Source organism: Mustela nigripes, chromosome 3, assembly GCF_022355385.1.
Source record: "Mustela nigripes isolate SB6536 chromosome 3, MUSNIG.SB6536, whole genome shotgun sequence".
Taxonomy (NCBI): Eukaryota; Metazoa; Chordata; class Mammalia; order Carnivora; family Mustelidae; genus Mustela; species Mustela nigripes.
In genome coordinates this window covers 73,272,992-73,290,763 of record NC_081559.1, presented here as the reverse complement: position 1 = coordinate 73,290,763, position 17,772 = coordinate 73,272,992, and the positions used below count along the sequence as shown (strand labels likewise).

Genomic DNA, 17,772 nt, shown 5'->3' with positions numbered 1-17,772 from the left:
TGTTATTTATTCATGAATATTAAGAGCCATAACTCAAGTTATAAGTAGGGGCTATGACCAAGGTATAATGTCAGCAACAACAAAGAAGATTTCCACAATATCATAGATTTTAACTTTACTAATTTTTTAATTTTACTAATTCACTTGCTATTCTTCATCCTGATAAATTTAAAGTGTTCTTATCTAAGCGAAACAAAGTGAAGACATGTACCTTTTCTATTTATGGTATCACTTCAGTTCACGTTCTTTGTGTTTTGAAAATGTAGGCAGGCATAAAATCAGTGAAGATGTAGAATCACCCCACATGTTCTGTCTCTATCCAAAAACCATGTTCTGCATTCTAGCGCAAGACCTTTCTGATACAGGTATCTTGCAGTTAGGCGGCAAGAGTGTCACTACCACCAAAACATATGAAAAAATAAAGTATTTCAATAAAACTTCTTTGTTTCCTGAAAGCATTTTACTTGCTTATGTCTGATATCTTATTTTTTAGTGACCAAAAAAGCTGTGAAGAAAGATACCAAAAAAATTGTTGTGAAGCCCAAAGAAGAACCTACAGGTATTATCATTAATTAATGAAAATTGAGACTTACAGCTTTTCTCCAGGTTAACAGTTTTAAACCCCAAATAGTGGAGGGTGGAGGAAGGTAAGAGTTTGAATCGCCAAAATGGAGGCTCTGCCTTCACTCACTCTCACTGTCTTCTAGAACTCAGCCCTTGCTTTCTCTTTGTCAACTTTCTACTCTTCCCTTTTTTTTTTCCCTCCCCATCCTCCTGTGCCTATGTCTGCCCATGGCACACTGTGGTAACACCAGAGTGTTCTTGTTATCTCTGGAGGGCACTGCCTGCCTGTCCCACAGCTGCTCTTGATCCGGTCCTACCGATAGACAGCCAAGGACCAGTGCTCATTTCCAGTAGCTGCTCCAACCCAACTCCGAACCCTTCCTGGCTCACCTGAGCTGTCAGTCCCTGCAGAAAAACAAAATGCTTTGTGAAGGAAGATTAGTTCAATTACTTCCTTTTTTTTTTTTAAAGATTTTATTTATTTATTTGACAGAGAGATCACAAGTAGGCAGAGCGAGGTGGGGGAGCAGGCTCCCCACTGAGCAGAGAGCCCAGGGCAGGGCTTGGTCTCAGGACCCTGACATGGTGACCTGAGCCAAAGGCGGAAGCTTAACCTACTGAGCCACGCAGGCGCCCCCCCCCTTTTTAAACTATATCCTGGAAGAGGGTTTTGGTTGTTTTTAAGATGTTATTTATTTATTTATTTATTTGGCAGAGAGAGAGAGAGAGAGCACAAGCAGGGGAGCAGGAGGGGAAGAAGCAGGCTCCCCACTGAGCAGGGAGCCAAATGTAGGACTCAATCCCAGGTCCCTGGGATCATGACCCAAGCCAAAGGCAGTCGCTTAATCAGTTGAGCCACCCAAGTGCTCCTGGACGAGTTTTAAGAGGAAGATTAGATCACTAAATTTAAGCAAATAGTTTCAAATGCTTAACTAATATCAGATCCTTCCTGAAAGGAGGAGGATCCAGGAGCATAAGACACCACTCCCAGAAACACTATGGCAGAAGAGAGCATCGTAAAGCATGGGTATTTCCTCAGCTTTACAGTTAACCATTGAAAAAAATCAAACATTATTTGTTAGTATTAGACTTACTACTGAATAGTCTCGTAATGTTTCATGTTAATTGAAAATGTTTTACATCAACCTAAGCTAGAATCAAAGTTCAGCTTTTCACCATTGTAAATATGGCATTCCATTGCAATGCTGGTGAGATAAATCTGGAAATTACAAAGGCATTTTGTATGTTAGCAGTAGTCACAGATTGTACAAATGACTGACAAAGGTGCACGGGATTAGTAAACATTAAATCATGCATTATCTAAAAATAAACATTCTATTTTTTAAAATCCCAGAGGTTGGCAAGAAACCCCCGCCTCCTACTGCCTTGATTCCAGCAAAAGGTAAATGAAAAGATATTGTTAAATGTTTTCTGTTATCTCTGAGATGTGCATCACTGCTTTGTATTCTTATTTTCAAAGGCTTCTAGCTAATTGTAAAGTTAAGGCATCTCCTCTGCCATATTAGAATTAGCACGAGAAATGACTATGTCCTATCGCTCTAGTCCCTGGAAAGGAAGTGCAGGCAGATGATTATGCAGCCTCAGTGCTGTGGACACAGAGAAAGCACTGGGTGAGGGGCGGAAAGGGAGGCATCGTCCACTTGCTTCAGTTGCAGCTAACATAGGTGCTAAGGATCATGTAAACAATGTTAGCATTGATTTTTTTAAAAAAGTTGTTATTATAAAAGCAACAAATTGACTTGGTTACACAATTTTGAGTATTTTTTTTTAAACTGATGATCGAGTCATATTCAACTATCACTGGGTGTGGTAAAAAAATAATGATACTGTTATGCTGAAAATAAATAAATGAAAAAAAAAGTGTAGCTTTAAAATTAGAAATGTTTCTGAAAGAGAAATTGGAAACTTAAATAGAGGTTAACATTACGTGTAAATTCCATTAAATGATCAAATGTTAAGAAATCCTGTAAGACCCCAGGAGCTTTCTAAACTGGAGTTCCCATAGAACAATGGAAGATGTGTCCACTGGATAGTTATTGAATACCATTGTGTTCACACTGGAAAAATCCCCAAATGAAGATTGAGTGCCTCTCTGCAGTCTTTATTGTGTTCCATAGCCAACAAAAAAGTAAACGGAACCAGTAGACAGAAGATGTAATAAGTTATCAACATCAGACTGAGATCTGAGATACTGATACTGTTTGACAACATAGATTTGGTTTCTGAAGTAACAGTATGAATGTAATTAATATGCTAATATTATCTATTTATTTGTTTGTTTATTTCAGCTCCTGAAATTATTGACGTATCCTCCAAGGCTGAAGAAGTAAAAATAACGACCATAACCCGAAAGAAAGAGGTTCACAAAGAACAAGAGGCTGTGTATGAGAAGAAGCGTGCTGTCTACGAGGAGAAGAAACTTTTCATCGAATCTCTGGAAGAACCTTACGACGAACTTGAAGTGGAGCCGTATACAGAGCCATATGAAGAACCTTACTATGAAGAACCAGACGAAGACTATGAGGAGACCAAGGTAGAAGCAAGGAGGGAAGTTCATGAGGAATGGGAAGAAGACTTCGAGGAAGGCCAGGAATACTACGAAAGGGAAGAAGGTTATGACGAAGGGGAGGAAGACTGGGAGGAAACTTACCAAGAGAGAGAAGTGATCCAAGTGCAAAAGGAGGTTTACGAAGGTGTGTATCAACCGGAGTCACTTCTTTCCTCTTTTCCCCAGTGTGTGATATTTTCAGGGCTATGAACCTGAGCTGCAATAGACAGGAAAACAGTGAAATGACCATTTCGATCTTTCAAGGTTAGACATTTTTAGACTCTTACTCTTGGCATTTCTTCAGTCACTTTCAGGCTTTGACATTGTTAAGTCGAATCATGTTGCCATATCACAAAAACCTGAGGGTTGTCATCTAATGCAGGAGTTCAGGGCTTACTTCCTCACCCCTCTGCATCTCTACTCAATCCTGCTTCGAAATCCAGCGCCAGGGATCATATTAGCCATAAAGATCCCAAACGCAATACTTTCCGCAAATATATATTATTTCCTATGCAGTTCATACAGTCAGCTAGACGTTACTTAAGCATTCCTTTTTATTCCTCTGTTTTTGCTAAAGAATCACACGAGAGAAAAATTCCAGCCAAAGTGCCTGAAAAGAAAGCCCCGCCTCCAAAAGGTATGTAATTGGGATTCTTGAACTAGATCAGAGCATCCACATCATTATCATGGCTTGTTTGGCAAAGATGTATAAGTCACCAGTCCAATCCAATAGGCACAACTTCTTCTCTAAGCTTTATTGCCTCAATGAATTTTCTTCCTAAGAATATATAATGTACTTAATGCAAAAATTAAAAGGATGATAAAAAGATGGTTATGATACATATTTTTTTATTTCAAAATATTTCAAGTACAGAAATGTGTACTTAAATTTCAGAGTACCAGACTCATTTCTTTCTTAAAAATTATATATGTATATATGCATGTAGACATATATATTTCTATATAAACATACGTAGATACATAGATACATAGGGACAAAGAGAGAGTTTCAGTAGAAATTCTAAAAGTACTGCAATTTCTTTAAAATGCTTGCAGTTGTAAAGAAGCCAGTAGTTGAAAAAATTGAAAAGACTTCTCGAAGAATGGAGGAACAGAAAGTTCAAGTCACCAAAGGTATTATGATTTAAAACATTTCTAATACCATGTACACACCTCATCTGTTTACTGATGTATATTCCCATGTTAGTTATTTATGTAATCATCTAAACTAAGATATTTTTAAATTTTGTGCAAAGCAATATTCTTCACAATACAAATATATTTGTACATATTTTTTAAGTACCCGAAGTTTCAAAGAAGATTGTTCCACAAAAACCTCGGATTCCAGTGCAGGAAGAAGTTATTGAAGTGAAAGGTATACATCTTTGTCTTTCCAGCTACAAGTTTTAAACATTTTCATTTATGTCTATATGTGTACATATTTAAACAGTTCACAAATCTGAAACTACCAAAATACATTCTTCTACAGTATATATCTTATGTTGAGTTGTACATATGTATAATTTAAGGAAATAATAACATTCCCCTTGTTTCTGATTCTGCTTTAGAATTGCATTTTTCTAATTAAAGGAAGATTTTGTTTAATAAGTAGTCTTCTAACTTTACTATGCAAGGCATTCCATTGCATATAATATTCCCTATCCTCTTGTTTACATGAGTAAACCCTAGTGGATTTGGAAAAGGACCACATTACGTGTGAAGAAGTTGTGTCTATTTGATTCCCATTTAATAATCTTTGATAAAGCTGCATGGGTCATTTGTCCCTATATATCAGAACATGGTTTGTATTCTTGTCAATACTAAATTTATTTCTGAGGCTACTCATATTAACTCACTCATTCTGTGTCTAAAGACTTACATGTAATGTTTGTTACATGTAATGTACAAATTTACATGTACGTATTTGATCAGGTACCTTGTCCTAGAAAAAGAAATACTAAATGTGAAATACTCTCTTTAAAGTACCAGCTGTGCATACAAAGAAGATGGTTATTTCAGAAGAAAAGATGTTCTTTGCTTCTCACACAGAGGAGGAGATGTCAGTCACAGGTATAAGGCACATTTGAATTTGGGGGCTCAAATGGAGGGGCTTTAGATGAATTTTGATCCCTCTTTTTCAGACCTAATTTGTGATTATGTAGGCGTTTCTGTCTCCTTGTAGCTCTCTGTCATCTTTTCATTGCACACTTGTCTCTGTTTTAGTTTGTATTTCAATATTCTTTGAGAACTATAATTGCCACCCTTAATATGGCATACCAGTAATTCAGATGTACATTTTTTAAAGTCCCCGAGGTACAGAAGAAAACTGTTACTGAAGAGAAAATTCATGTTGCTGTTTCCAAAAAGATTGAGCCTCCACCTAAAGGTATCAGTGATTCCTTCTAAATTTAAAATCTTTTAAAGGTTCCATCGTAAGCCGCTGGGTATGTTAATGCTACGGAATGGCCTTGGTCACACAGTCAGCAGACCTACAGCCACTAGGTATAGGGGACATTCTGGGGAAGGCAGGATGACAATGATTGGAGGCTCTGGCCCCTGCTCCAGGGACCTTACAATCTGGTGACCACCTACTTGGGAGTAGAAATTTGATATCCTGGAGCTAGTTTGTGCCAGCTCACCAGAGCTGATGGTTGAATTTGTAGAAATTTTGCTACTGAGTGTTCACCACCTCCACGATTCAAAGTTGAGCTCTGTAAACTCAGAATTAAACAAATTATATTGAAATCTATGCTAAGCTGTTTTGACGGCTTACTTCCACTTGTACAGCGTGTTGTTATTCTCTCTGTTGTTCACATCGACTGGGGCAAGGTGGTCAAAGTGCTAGATTGCGGTGGGCTGCCATGCGTCCTTCCCACCTCCGCAATCCTGATGTCTCCCTTGTTAGCCAGGGTGGGAGTATTTATACCGCCCCAGAAAGTGAAAACTGGCAGTTGCTACGAATGAGAGCTCATCCTACCCCACATGCCCCACCCAAACTGTTAAACATTTAGGATACCAAAAATATTTAAGATAATGTAATGCAATTGTTAGAATGCACTTGCTTTATAAATGTGAAGTTTCTAAAACCGGCACCTCAGGCACTGGCGCCTCTGAGGAAGGGCAACTTCTAGCTGTTCCTGGCCAAGTGAAGGCTCCTGCAGTCGAAGGTCAATAACAACCACAACTTTTTCTAATTAGTCTTTCCTCTGCTTCCCTTGCCTCTTGCTTCTAACGTGGAGTTTTCTTGCATTCACCTGGCATAAAATTATCTTTATTTTAATTCTGTCCTGCCTTATTTTGTAAAACCACACAATTTCTCAAAAATGGCATTTTTTTTAAAGTCCCCGAGCCACCTAAGAAACGAGTCCCAGAAGAAGAAGTTGCTGTTCCCATTCCTAAAAAGGTGGAGCCTCCACCAGCCAAAGGTAGAATAATATTTTTGAAAAAAAAAGTTGTTGGTGTCTGTCTTTTTGTATCTTTTTCTGTGGGATCTGTGTATGAACGAAATAGCATCTGTAAATGATTTGTGGTGTTTTCTCTGTATGTTGATCTCATTAGCTTTGGTACTGTGTTGTACAAGTACCAAAGCTAATGATGTACAAGTACAAGACCATAATAACTGAGGGTTTGTTTCATGAAATGTATGTAGTGTCTCTGTGGTATCGATTTTTTTGCATACACGTCTGCCACAAGTAGAGCGTGTTTAATGACTTCCTAAATTCTTACGCTCTTACTGAGGATTGATGCTTTAGTGTAATCTTTATGTCTCAGAAGGACACTAGAACTCTCAACATTGTTTCCACAATGTTATCTTTAAAGTTCCTGAAGTTCCCAAGAAACCTGTGCCTGAGGAGAAAAAACCTGTTCCTGTACCCAAAAAGGAACCTGCCGCTCCCCCAAAAGGTACACCAGAACTGATCAGGGGGCAGCCCTTTGCCTCAAATGCCAGTGTTCTGCTTTATATGGTCTTCATAGTGTACTATGCTATCTTACTGTTCTGTCTTTTAGATGCCCCTGGTGTTTTCATTTGTTGGTTACCTTCCAAGGTTTTACTCTTGACATACATTATTTATGACACTGAGCAATTTCAAAGACACCACCAGAAAGTGTTCTTAAAAGAAGCAACTATGTCAAAATGCTATATTAAATTTTTACTATCTTTCCTCTGATAGAAAAAGAAGAAATCTTTGTGAAACTCATTTTCTACAGGCATCTTTCTAGAAAGACTCTTTTACCCCTCATCTTTGAGATTTTTCTTAATAAAAAACACCTCCGTGAGTTATGATGAGTTACAGAGTCACAACTGGAAAGTGTCTGACAGAACTGAATGTTAATGAGATAAAGATGTATATAATGCTTCTGATAACTCCACTCTTCTGAAAAGTCAAGAGCAGCAAGTCTAGACTAGTTGGAAACATTGATTTTTGACATTTACTTTGAACAGGTTTCCTGACATTAACTGAATGTCAATATTTACCATAAGTGTTGCAGTTCTCTGATTAACTAGTCAGGGGACCTTTCATATGCATACGTTTGGATTCAGTGTGCTAATTCCTTTATTTTGGTTTTTGAATTTGGTTTGTTCTTTTTTGTGGGTAGGGGGTTGGTGATGTTAGAGACACTATTTTATGGATGTGGCGAGGCTACAAACTGCATACATCTGGTCTGATACAGAGAGATTCAGTAAGAATTCAGTATCATCCAATTTAGAAAAACCAGGCTTACTGAAATCACACATTTTAAATAGTGTTCCCATTGTGCCTGACTTCCCATTTTCCATTTTCTTCCCAAAACAAATCTGTTTCTCTCTTTCTCAAATTCTTGACTTTCAGAATTCTGGGTCTTACTTCAAAAAAAATGATTCCTGATTATCTAGTCATCAAAATATGATTTCTGATTATCTAGTCATTAAAATATGGTTATGTGAAAATAATGGAACAAAATGGTATCATATAGATTAAAAGGTCATATTATTAAAAGCAGTACTAATACCAAAGCCCTTGATCACTGCTGAGGGAGATACAGAGGCATGTCTCACCTACCAATAAAAATAAATATGCATAGTAAAAAATATATATGTATAAACACCCATGTATAAATAATAAGTGCAGACGCAAATGTATATGTCTGTATAATTACATTAGAGTATTACAAATGCAAGCATAGAGGTGAAGGAGTTCACAAAAACTATCTTATTTAAAATGGAAACAATTATTGCCAGCAATGCATGCTTTTAAAATGCATCTGCCAGTTTAAAAATTCCACATCATTAACACTTAGAATGGAGAAACTAAGTAATTGTAAACCTTTTGGGGTCAGAGATCCTGTTGAAAACTATGGAGTCTCTTAGAGAAAAACATATATGTGTATACTCACAAAATGTCATATACAGAACTCCCCAAAAGTCACTGACATGTGGCTATCAGATTGAGAAGCCTACTCTATCATGAGTGTTTCCTGAGCTGCAAATAAACTATAGTTGCACCAAAACCAAACAAAATCAGAAGAGAAATGGAACAAAATGGTATCCTAGAGATACAAATATTCTAACTATGTCTTAGTCTAAGATAGTCCTAGATAAATTAAATCCATTTTTATTATGGATTCCGTTTCTTGATAAAAAGCCTAACAAGACTTTGCTACATTCTATATCTACAATCTATATCGTTTGTGTAGTCACTGACTAATTTATCAAAAGCATACCAATATATAACAAATGAATTTTATACATATATTTTTGTTTATATGACTCATTTTTAATTTCCTAAATGTCTCTATAACATTACTCGTGACATTTATTACATTGTGACCTTTTTAACATCATAGTTTAATTTTCTGCATTATTTTGTCAATGCATAGAAACTCTATGGCATTAATGAACTACTAAAGATTGGTGTATGTGCCTACATCCATTCATAAAAGTGGTATATGTTGAACTAATGTTCTGTTTTAAAAACTTTAAGTTCCAGAAGTGCCAAAGAAACCTGTTCCTGAAGAAAAGATACCTGTTCCTGTTGCAAAGAAAAAGGAAGCACCACCAGCTAAAGGTATAGTGCCTTGCTTGCTAAAGAACCCTATTTTTATATCTTGAGTACAAAACATTTTTGTGTTTAACTATCTGTTGAGTTAGTTTAATTGAAAACGAGTGTTTTATGGCAAGAGTAATAATTCAATGAAAGTGTCTGTCCACCTGCCTGCTTTCTTAAAAAATAGCTGTAAATTAGCTACTTTGGAAAATACAGTCATTTCTAAAAATTAATGTCTTTTCAAGTTCCTGAAGTACAGAAGAGGGTTGTCACAGAAGAAAAAATAACGATTGTTACTCAAAGAGAGGAATCTCCACCACCAGCAGGTACTTAATTCCATCTTCATAAATAACCTTGTCTTTCCTTCAAGCTTCTTTAATTGCATGCCTTCTTTAATGGGCATGCCGATTCTGTGTTGCTCTTTTATTTTGCCTTTCTGAGAATCTTAAAATCAAATGCTATCTTTAAGTGCCAGAAATACCAAAGAAGAAAGTTCCTGAAGAAAGAAGACCTGTTCCTCAAAAAGAGGAAGAAGCTCCACCACCAAAAGGTATTGTCTCTTTCCAAGAACCATCTTTATATGATATCATGTAAGAAGGCAAATGGTGGTTTTGTTGGCTTTGTGATATGAATACATTGTGGGTGTATATCTGTGTTTGGGGTTGGGCTTCAGTAAGATAACTCTGAAGTTCTAAAAGTCCATGTTTCTAAATGCCAGTTCTACGAAAGAAACCTGTCCCTGAAGAGAAAGTTTCTGTACCAGTTCCTGTCGCTAAGAAAGCTCCTCCTCCCCGAGGTAGGATTTGTCTCAGACGTCTGACAAAAATCTTGTTGCCTATGAATTCTTGTTCTATCCAGTGTCTTCTTGTGTGACCCTCCGTCTCTCTTCTGATAGGATATGTGCGTGTGTGTGTGTGTGTGTGTGTGTATGCTCGTGATGTTTGTTGTGTGACTCGTTTTCCCATTTTGTTAGTGAGAGTGGCGTACCGTACATTTCTTCCCCAAACTCTTAGGAAAATAGGATTTTTAAGATTCTTGATCTTTTACACTTCAACTTAATGCTTTTTTAAAGCTGAAGTTTCTAAGAAAACTGTGGTAGAAGAAAAAAGATTCGCTGCCGAAGAAAGACTATCTGTTGCAGTTCCTCAAACAGTGGAAGTCATGCGACACGAAGGTATATAATCAGGGAAGAAATGGTTGTGCATGTTTCCTTGAAGTCTTTCTTTCCAGATGTGACTGTTTACCTTGTAAGTTGTCTTGATCAATGTCTACTGGCCATAGCCTTCTGAGACTGAGTCTTTTGTGTCTGCAATTGTCTTAAATCATTTCAAGACAGTGAACAGGATGCTGAAAATGTGATCATTGTCAACATGGCCACATTTGGACATGATCTGAATATTCTTCTCAGTCTTGGGCTGTACAGTTCCCTTATCTTTTTTTTTTTTTTAAGATTTTATTTATTTGTCAGAGACAGAGGGAGAGAGAGCGAGCGAGCACAGGCAGACAGAGAGGCAGGCAGAGGCAGAGGGAGAAGCAGGCTCTCTGCTGAGCAAGGAGCCTGATATGGGACTCGATCCCAGGACCCTGGGATCATGACCTGAGCCGAAGGCAGCTGCTTAACCAACTGAGCCACCCAGGCGTCCCACAGTTCCCTTATCTTGATCTTAAATCAGCTTTCTCTTCCATGTGATGAGGAAGTCCTATTCAGCAGTAATAAGAACCACTATCCAGCTGTAGAGAACACATGGCTATTACCAGTGTTTCCAGGGGCCTGAATTTAAATTAAATAGTATTTTTTGAAATATCCACAGAGGAGGAGTGGAGTTATTCAGAAGAAGAGGAAAGAGTGTCCGTTTCGGTTTATAGAGAAGAGGAAAGAGAGGAAGAGGAAGTGGAGGTTACAGAATATGAAGGTAAACAATGCCAATGAGCTAGAGATGATCTGGAGTCTTGATGAGCTGTTTTCTTGCACAGATTATTTATCAGATTAATGAAAGTGGACGCAAGTTCAGTGACTATCCAAGAGCCTCGTTAGATGTATCTTTTGATCAAAACACAAGATTCAGGAACATTACTTAGAGTAAAAATCCAGTGTATTATTTGTCTATCATCTCTTACTTGCTATGAGAGAGGGAGTGGGGGGGAGGCCTTATGTTTACATGTAATTAATGGCGCAGGTGTTTCCATCTACATTTATCCTTTTAGTGGACAGCACTTGGTTTTAGCATGGTGGGCAGCATGAACATCACCTGGTAGTCTAATGTCTAAAACATGGGTAAGAGAAAGTAGTTTTTACAGCACAACTCACTAATGCGTCCTGGCTCACAGTTTTTAAATGAAGAAGAAATTGTACTACCTTATTACATTCCAGAAGTCAAGGCCATTTGAGAGTGAAGCACTGAACACATAGGTCTTTCTTCTATTTCATGTATGGAAAAACAATTATGTAATATCTTTGATTGAATTTGTTTGTTGTTTAGACATTCCTATACCTATAACCTATAATGCTAGTTCTCTGCAGTTTCTTAAGGATTGAACAATGAACTTTATTTCAGTCCTTTGCAATGAATTAAGATACCATTAGGTTTACCCCTAAAGTCCAGCACTCTGACTAAAGCTATTTATCTGAAAGAACTTTTCTAAGAAAGTTCTAATGTAGCTTTGCTTCAAAGAAAAATCAGTACGTTCTATAACAAATTAACTCTCTTCCTTAAAAAAAAAAAATAGAAGAATAGAATTCTATATGGAGATGCCCTTGAGTGCATTTCTGACTAATAAAAGGTGTCCCACTTCTCCACATAGAAGAAAATTCCTTGTGAAATTCTGATGTGCTCTCTTAATGAAATGGCTTGGAACAGAGCAGGATGGGACGTGACTCCAAGAGAAGGCCCACTGGTTCTGTTGTTCTTCCTGGGAAGGGCCAAGGTGTTGAGCATAAGTCAGGAATCTGATAGATCAAAAAGGGCCCCATCCCTTCTAGATATGATTGGGAAACCAAACATAACATATACACAGGGAAAGTTCCCATTGCATAAATCTGATTTCAATTTTTAACAGTATCTACTATAAATCTCTTTCAGTCTTATAGCTGAAAAGAGAGACCTTCTATAATATTCTTTGTTTTCATTAAATCTTGATCTAGGGAAAAAGTGGGTAGCCTGTTAAGTTTAGTATAAAGAGATATGTCTACAACTAGATCTTCCTATTCTATAGTTAACTTTATACATATAGGCTCAAAACCCATATGAAGACACCTGCCTTTTCTACTGTACTTGCCCCCACAAAACTAGGGAGAAAAAAAAAAGCTTATTTCCAAGTCCTCAGTAGGTTTTTCACATGTAATACAGGTCTTTTCCTTTTTATCATCCATTATTTTTCCTCAAGTGTATGTTCCTGCCCCGAAGCCTTCAAATCTAGAGTGCTCTGTTATTTTTGAAACTTATCTTCAAATGCTTATTAATTGAGCCACTAGGACTGTTTTTATGTCTTGTACTTGTCCTCTTCTTTCTGTGAATACAAGCATTACTATCTTTATGATACACTTGAAAATTAAATTACTGAAACTTATTTCCCAAATTCTTTATTAAGGCATACACTTCAATTAAAATGCACTTTTGGGAGGTTTTAAATGGGAACAGTCGGGGATTTGGCAAGTGTTAAACTTTTTATTATTGTAATTACTCTTTGAAGTTACAAATCACCTCTGAAATTAAACATGAAAAACACTACAACTTTTCTTTAAAACTGATGTCTTTAAAGTGATGGAAGAACCAGAAGAATACGTTGTGGAAGAAAAGATGCACTTTATCTCTAAGAGAGTGGAAGCCGAACCGGCAGAAGGTATATCAACCCTTGAATTAATTTTAGCCCTATTTGTGTTTGGCTCGTCCCATTATTTATCTTCTCTTACAGTCAGTCTATTACTTGTATTGCCTATCTTGATAACTATCGTGGCTAAATAAACAGACTGCTTATATTTTTATGGAAAAGAAATCTGGGCATTTCTACACGCGTGTTTTATCTTCTTTTCAAGTGGTTGAGAAGCATGAGAAGAAGATGGTACTGAAACCGAAAATTCCTGCTAAAGTAGAGGCACCCCCACCAGCTAAAGGTACAGTCCTCCCTCAAAGAAACACAGTACCCTTTGTCTCAGTGGCTGTATCAGTGCGTTCCATTTGCGTGCTGCCTGAGTTTTGTTAGCCCTGATGTATAGATATTTTTGCTGAACAGTCATTAATGTTTGTGTGTACGTATGATCTTTTCAAAAGGTGAATTCTAAGCCCCCAAATGTCACTTTTTCTGTAATGCAAACTAATACTCTTCAACTTAATCTTTCTAAAGTTCCTGAAGCACCTAAGAAACCTGTGCCAGAAAAGAAAGTCCCTGCTGCAGTTCCCAAAAAGGAAAAGGTGCCACCAGGTATCCTGGGCTTTGCTTTATTCTTGAACAATGTCCGTCTTTTTCCATCTTAAAGTGGTCCATTCTTCAAATTTTCAAAACTTTAATAATAAAATAGTCTCTGTGTTTAATGTCTTTTCATCTTGTATGCTTGACCATGTTGCTTGATATCTTTTAAGTGCCAGAAGAGCCAAAGAAGCCAGTTCCAGAAAAAAGGGTTGCTCTAAAAGTGGCTAAGAAAGAAGAACCTCCTCCCACCAAAGGTAAATGAAATCCTCCCTCACAAAAACCAGGAACAGGTCTTGTCTTTCATCCTCTCACTGCCGTCCTTGGGTCACACCTTTGTTGTATTACTGCCTTATCTATGGGTGGAGTATTACTTGTTGTGAAGTTTATTTGTGTATATTTTGTGAATTGCTGTAGTCTGAAATCACAGTCCTTTCTGGCCAATTACCACTGCCCTGCAAATACACTTAAAATAACTTAACTCCCTAATCCTAAAATTATCTTTCAAGTGACTGAGAGGCACATGCAAATTACCCAAGAAGAAAAAGTACACGTTGCTGTAACTAAAAAAGAGGAGCCTCCAAGAGCAAGAGGTACATGTGACCTTTCAATACACAGACTATTATACTTACCCTCTTCTCTTTACCAAATGCACTCATTATGGGTGTTTGTTGTTGTTGTCGTTGTTATAGGTTGTTTTTTTTTATGTTTTAAATAATGAAAATGTCAAGTCCTTTATGTTTGGGTTACTATTAGAAAACTGCCTTTTGTGGTCTGAGTGAGGGGTAAATCCTTAAAGTGAAATCTATCTTTAAAGTGCCCGAGGAACCCAAGAGAGCTGTTCCAGAAGAAAAAATTCCAAAACTCAGACCTAAGAGAGAGGAGGAACCACCAACAAGAGGTATACTAACTTTTTCAAAAATCAAAATGAGCATGTAGGTATTGAAACTAGTCTAGTGGAATTGGAATCCTTGGAGAAAATAATTTAAATAACTTAAATTTAAATGACTTAAAATAAGTCATATGCATGTGCAATATCATATCAATCCAAAGCTCAACATTTCAGATACCAGAAAGTACTCTCTCTTCTTTTCCACAAAATTGTGAAGCTCCCCCAAATGTGTACTTTCCCTTAAAATGTACTTGTTTTCTAATATGTTATTATCTGTATACTAAACTCATCTGCCCAAAGGATTGTTTTGTGTGGCAATCTTTGATAAAATTAAATTTTTTTTAAATTCTGAGTTTTCTACATTGTGCCAGTGGAGTTTCTTGACACTACTTGAGAATTCAGATGAAGACACTGTTTATGGGACTAAAGTTTCTGTCCAAGGCTTGTTTGATAGTCTCTGTTGCTACTGTCTCATTGTCTTTTTGAACTCTCTTATAAATACTACTTGATCTTCCTAAAAACTTATTCAATATCTTTGAAGCCTTAAACAGGTTAGAAAAAAGTATTCTTCTGTATGTTAGACAGTGTTTATTTCCAAGTCTGTTGCTTTTTCTTGCCATGTAAATGAGAAGTGTGAATGATGAGCATGGTGATGGTTGTCTTTGTCTGTGGATTGTTCGTACACAGTATCTCTTAACATGTATATATTCAAGATCTCATAATTCACTTTTAATAATTACTCTTTTTAAAGTCACTGAATTCAGAAAAAGAGCTGTTAAAGAAGAAAAGGTATCCATTGAAGTTCCAAAAAGAGAAGCTCCTCCCGTGAAAGGTATGTTCTGCTTTCACCAAGTATTACACTGAAGCATGAAACTGCATAGCCCTTTGCCTGCTACTTCCCACCATTTATTGGCTTATTTTTGACTAAAGGCAGGAAATATAACATTTGAAATCATAAATAGCAAATGTACGCTCTGTCCTACCTTGACTGGGAAAAGACATTCAGGTTCTCCCATAACCAGTGCATGAATCCATCACATAAGAATGAAATCAACATTCATGGTCACCATCACCCCTAAATGAGCTTCAAGTAAAAAGCTGCCTGTTTTCAATATTATTCTAGAAGTAACCGTAACTGAAGAGAAGGAATGGTCTTATACCCGGGAAGAAGAAATCGTTTCAGTAGAACGGGAAGAGGAGTATGACGAGTATGAGGAGTATGATTATAAAGAATTTGAGGAGTATGAACCAACAGAAGAGTATGACCAATATGAAGAATATGAGGAACGCGAGTTTGAGCATTATGAAGAGCATAAAGAGCGTGAGGAGTATGTCACAGGTATGGGCAAGACTGCAAACCGGACATCACCTTAAATACACGCAGATTCCATTAGAGCAGGACAAACATTTGGGTGCCCAAAGAAATTTGCAAAGAGCTTTATTTCATTTGACAAATTCAGAATTTTTTTTCTTATATAACTTCTAGAAAAAAAACAACCCTCTATAAATCTTAAGGTTATCATTAGACTTACTGTTAGACTTTTTGCTCAGACACAAAATAGCAAACTTCCCAGAGTTTGCTCTTCTTTCTCAAAAGGGTGACGAGTTTCTCTGCAAGTGCCTGTGATCATTCCAATACATGGAATGTCTGAATGTCTCTTATTCTAAAGTTTGTTATTATCAAGCATGATAGAAAAATACACTCTCTCTGGGTTCCCATCTTGAAAACCTGACAAAGACTGCTTCCAAAGTAAAGACAAACATGAAGGCTAACCTGAGCAGTTGTGTTCTGTCTAATGATAATCAAATTTGTAGGTGTACAATTTGGCTCCACATGATTCCTTTATTTAGTCAATAAGTTCCTACTGGAATTTTGAAATTAAGCAATGTTATTTCACTTAGCCAGTTTCTGACATTTCATAGCTTCACTTTGAGGACATTCTATGTGATTTTATAGGTAGCATTAAAAACCAATATTGCATACAAGGAATAACACAGAGGGCCATAGGGTAAGGGAGGGAAAACTAAATGGGAAGAAATCAGAGAGGGAGACAAATCATGAGAGACTCTGGACTCCAGGAAACAAACTGAGTCTTTCAGAGGGGAGGGGGTTGGGGGATGAGATAACCAGGCGATGGGTATTAAGGAGGGCATGTATTGCATGGAGCACTGGGTGTTATACACAATAATGAATCATTGAAAGCACATCAGAAACTAAATATACTGGCCAATTGAACACAGTAATAAAAAAATAAATAAAATGGGGTGCCTGGGTGGCTCAGTCAGTTAAGCATCTGCCTTTGGCTCATGTCATGATCCCAGGGTCCTGGGATTGAGCCCTGTGTCGGGCTTTCTACTCAGTGGAGAGCCTGCTCTCCCTCTCCCTCTGCCTGCTGCTCCGCCTACTTGTGCTTGCTCTCTATCTCTCTGTCAAATAAATAAATAAAAATCTTAAAAAAAATAAATACAACATATAAAGAAAGGAAGACATCCCCCCGCCAAAAAAAACCCTAATGATATACTATAGGTTGGGTAATTGAACATAATAAATATATAAATAAAACTCAATATTATATAGAAAGAAGTTTTAACCATGATTTTTTCTACCCAAAGTGAAATGAGACTGTTAATATGGAGTAGAGAATTACAATGACCTAACTGAAGCAAAAAGGCAACAGGAAAGGGTACTGTCAGCTTGTTTAGGGCTTTTAGACCTTATTCTACTTGGAACTGTGATTCTCACTCATCTCTAGAGGCTATGGCTACACTGTAAATAAAAGATAAATAAAGAAATAGAATTTGTTATTATGTTCTAAAGTCTGACATTATATACCTCTTTTTAAAGAACCCAAGAAGCCTCTCCCAGTAAAGCCTGTCCAAGAAGAACCAGTTCCCACAAAGCCAAAGGCCCCACCAACTAAAGGTAGAGTGAGCAAGACATTATGAGTCTGAGAGACCCGTGTCCCTACATGTCTGTCATACTATAAACACATGTTGAAGTGGCAGCGCACAAATTGTGTGTTTGGGATGTTGTGTTGTATTTCTTAACTTTTTGTGTTGTATTTCTTAACTTTTTGTTCTTATTACTCTTGAGACATATGGCTCAGGTTTTTAAAATCTGTTAATCTTGATATTTTAAAGTGCTGAAGAAAGTAGTCCCTGAAGAAAAAGTCCCAGTGCCCATTACCAAGAAACTCAAACCTCCACCACCCAAAGGTACATTGCAGAGTGATAACTAAAAAGAGAAACATCTTTATTACTCATGTTCTATAACATGTCTTTCTATCTTGTCTGCTGTTTTTTGTTTTTCCTGAATG

The 17,772-nt window shown here is 37.1% G+C and overlaps 1 protein-coding gene across 1 annotated transcript in view; it reads left to right on the top strand.

The window, feature by feature from the left end:
• Positions 1-17,772, top strand: part of TTN (titin) — a 275,206-nt gene that overhangs the window by 106,526 nt on the left and 150,908 nt on the right. Inside the window, exons 109-135 of the mRNA XM_059395492.1 lie at positions 494-559; positions 1,229-1,231; positions 1,919-1,966; positions 2,874-3,278; positions 3,711-3,770; positions 4,190-4,267; positions 4,434-4,508; positions 5,117-5,203; positions 5,439-5,519; positions 6,475-6,558; positions 6,953-7,036; positions 9,097-9,180; positions 9,405-9,485; positions 9,629-9,709; positions 9,869-9,955; positions 10,232-10,333; positions 10,950-11,072; positions 12,919-12,999; positions 13,193-13,270; positions 13,501-13,578; positions 13,737-13,820; positions 14,073-14,156; positions 14,381-14,464; positions 15,207-15,287; positions 15,579-15,794; positions 17,301-17,378; positions 17,597-17,671. Of these exons, the coding sequence (XP_059251475.1) occupies positions 494-559; positions 1,229-1,231; positions 1,919-1,966; positions 2,874-3,278; positions 3,711-3,770; positions 4,190-4,267; positions 4,434-4,508; positions 5,117-5,203; positions 5,439-5,519; positions 6,475-6,558; positions 6,953-7,036; positions 9,097-9,180; positions 9,405-9,485; positions 9,629-9,709; positions 9,869-9,955; positions 10,232-10,333; positions 10,950-11,072; positions 12,919-12,999; positions 13,193-13,270; positions 13,501-13,578; positions 13,737-13,820; positions 14,073-14,156; positions 14,381-14,464; positions 15,207-15,287; positions 15,579-15,794; positions 17,301-17,378; positions 17,597-17,671 (2,568 nt within the window). The remainder of the gene's footprint in view (positions 1-493; positions 560-1,228; positions 1,232-1,918; positions 1,967-2,873; positions 3,279-3,710; positions 3,771-4,189; positions 4,268-4,433; positions 4,509-5,116; positions 5,204-5,438; positions 5,520-6,474; positions 6,559-6,952; positions 7,037-9,096; positions 9,181-9,404; positions 9,486-9,628; positions 9,710-9,868; positions 9,956-10,231; positions 10,334-10,949; positions 11,073-12,918; positions 13,000-13,192; positions 13,271-13,500; positions 13,579-13,736; positions 13,821-14,072; positions 14,157-14,380; positions 14,465-15,206; positions 15,288-15,578; positions 15,795-17,300; positions 17,379-17,596; positions 17,672-17,772) is intronic.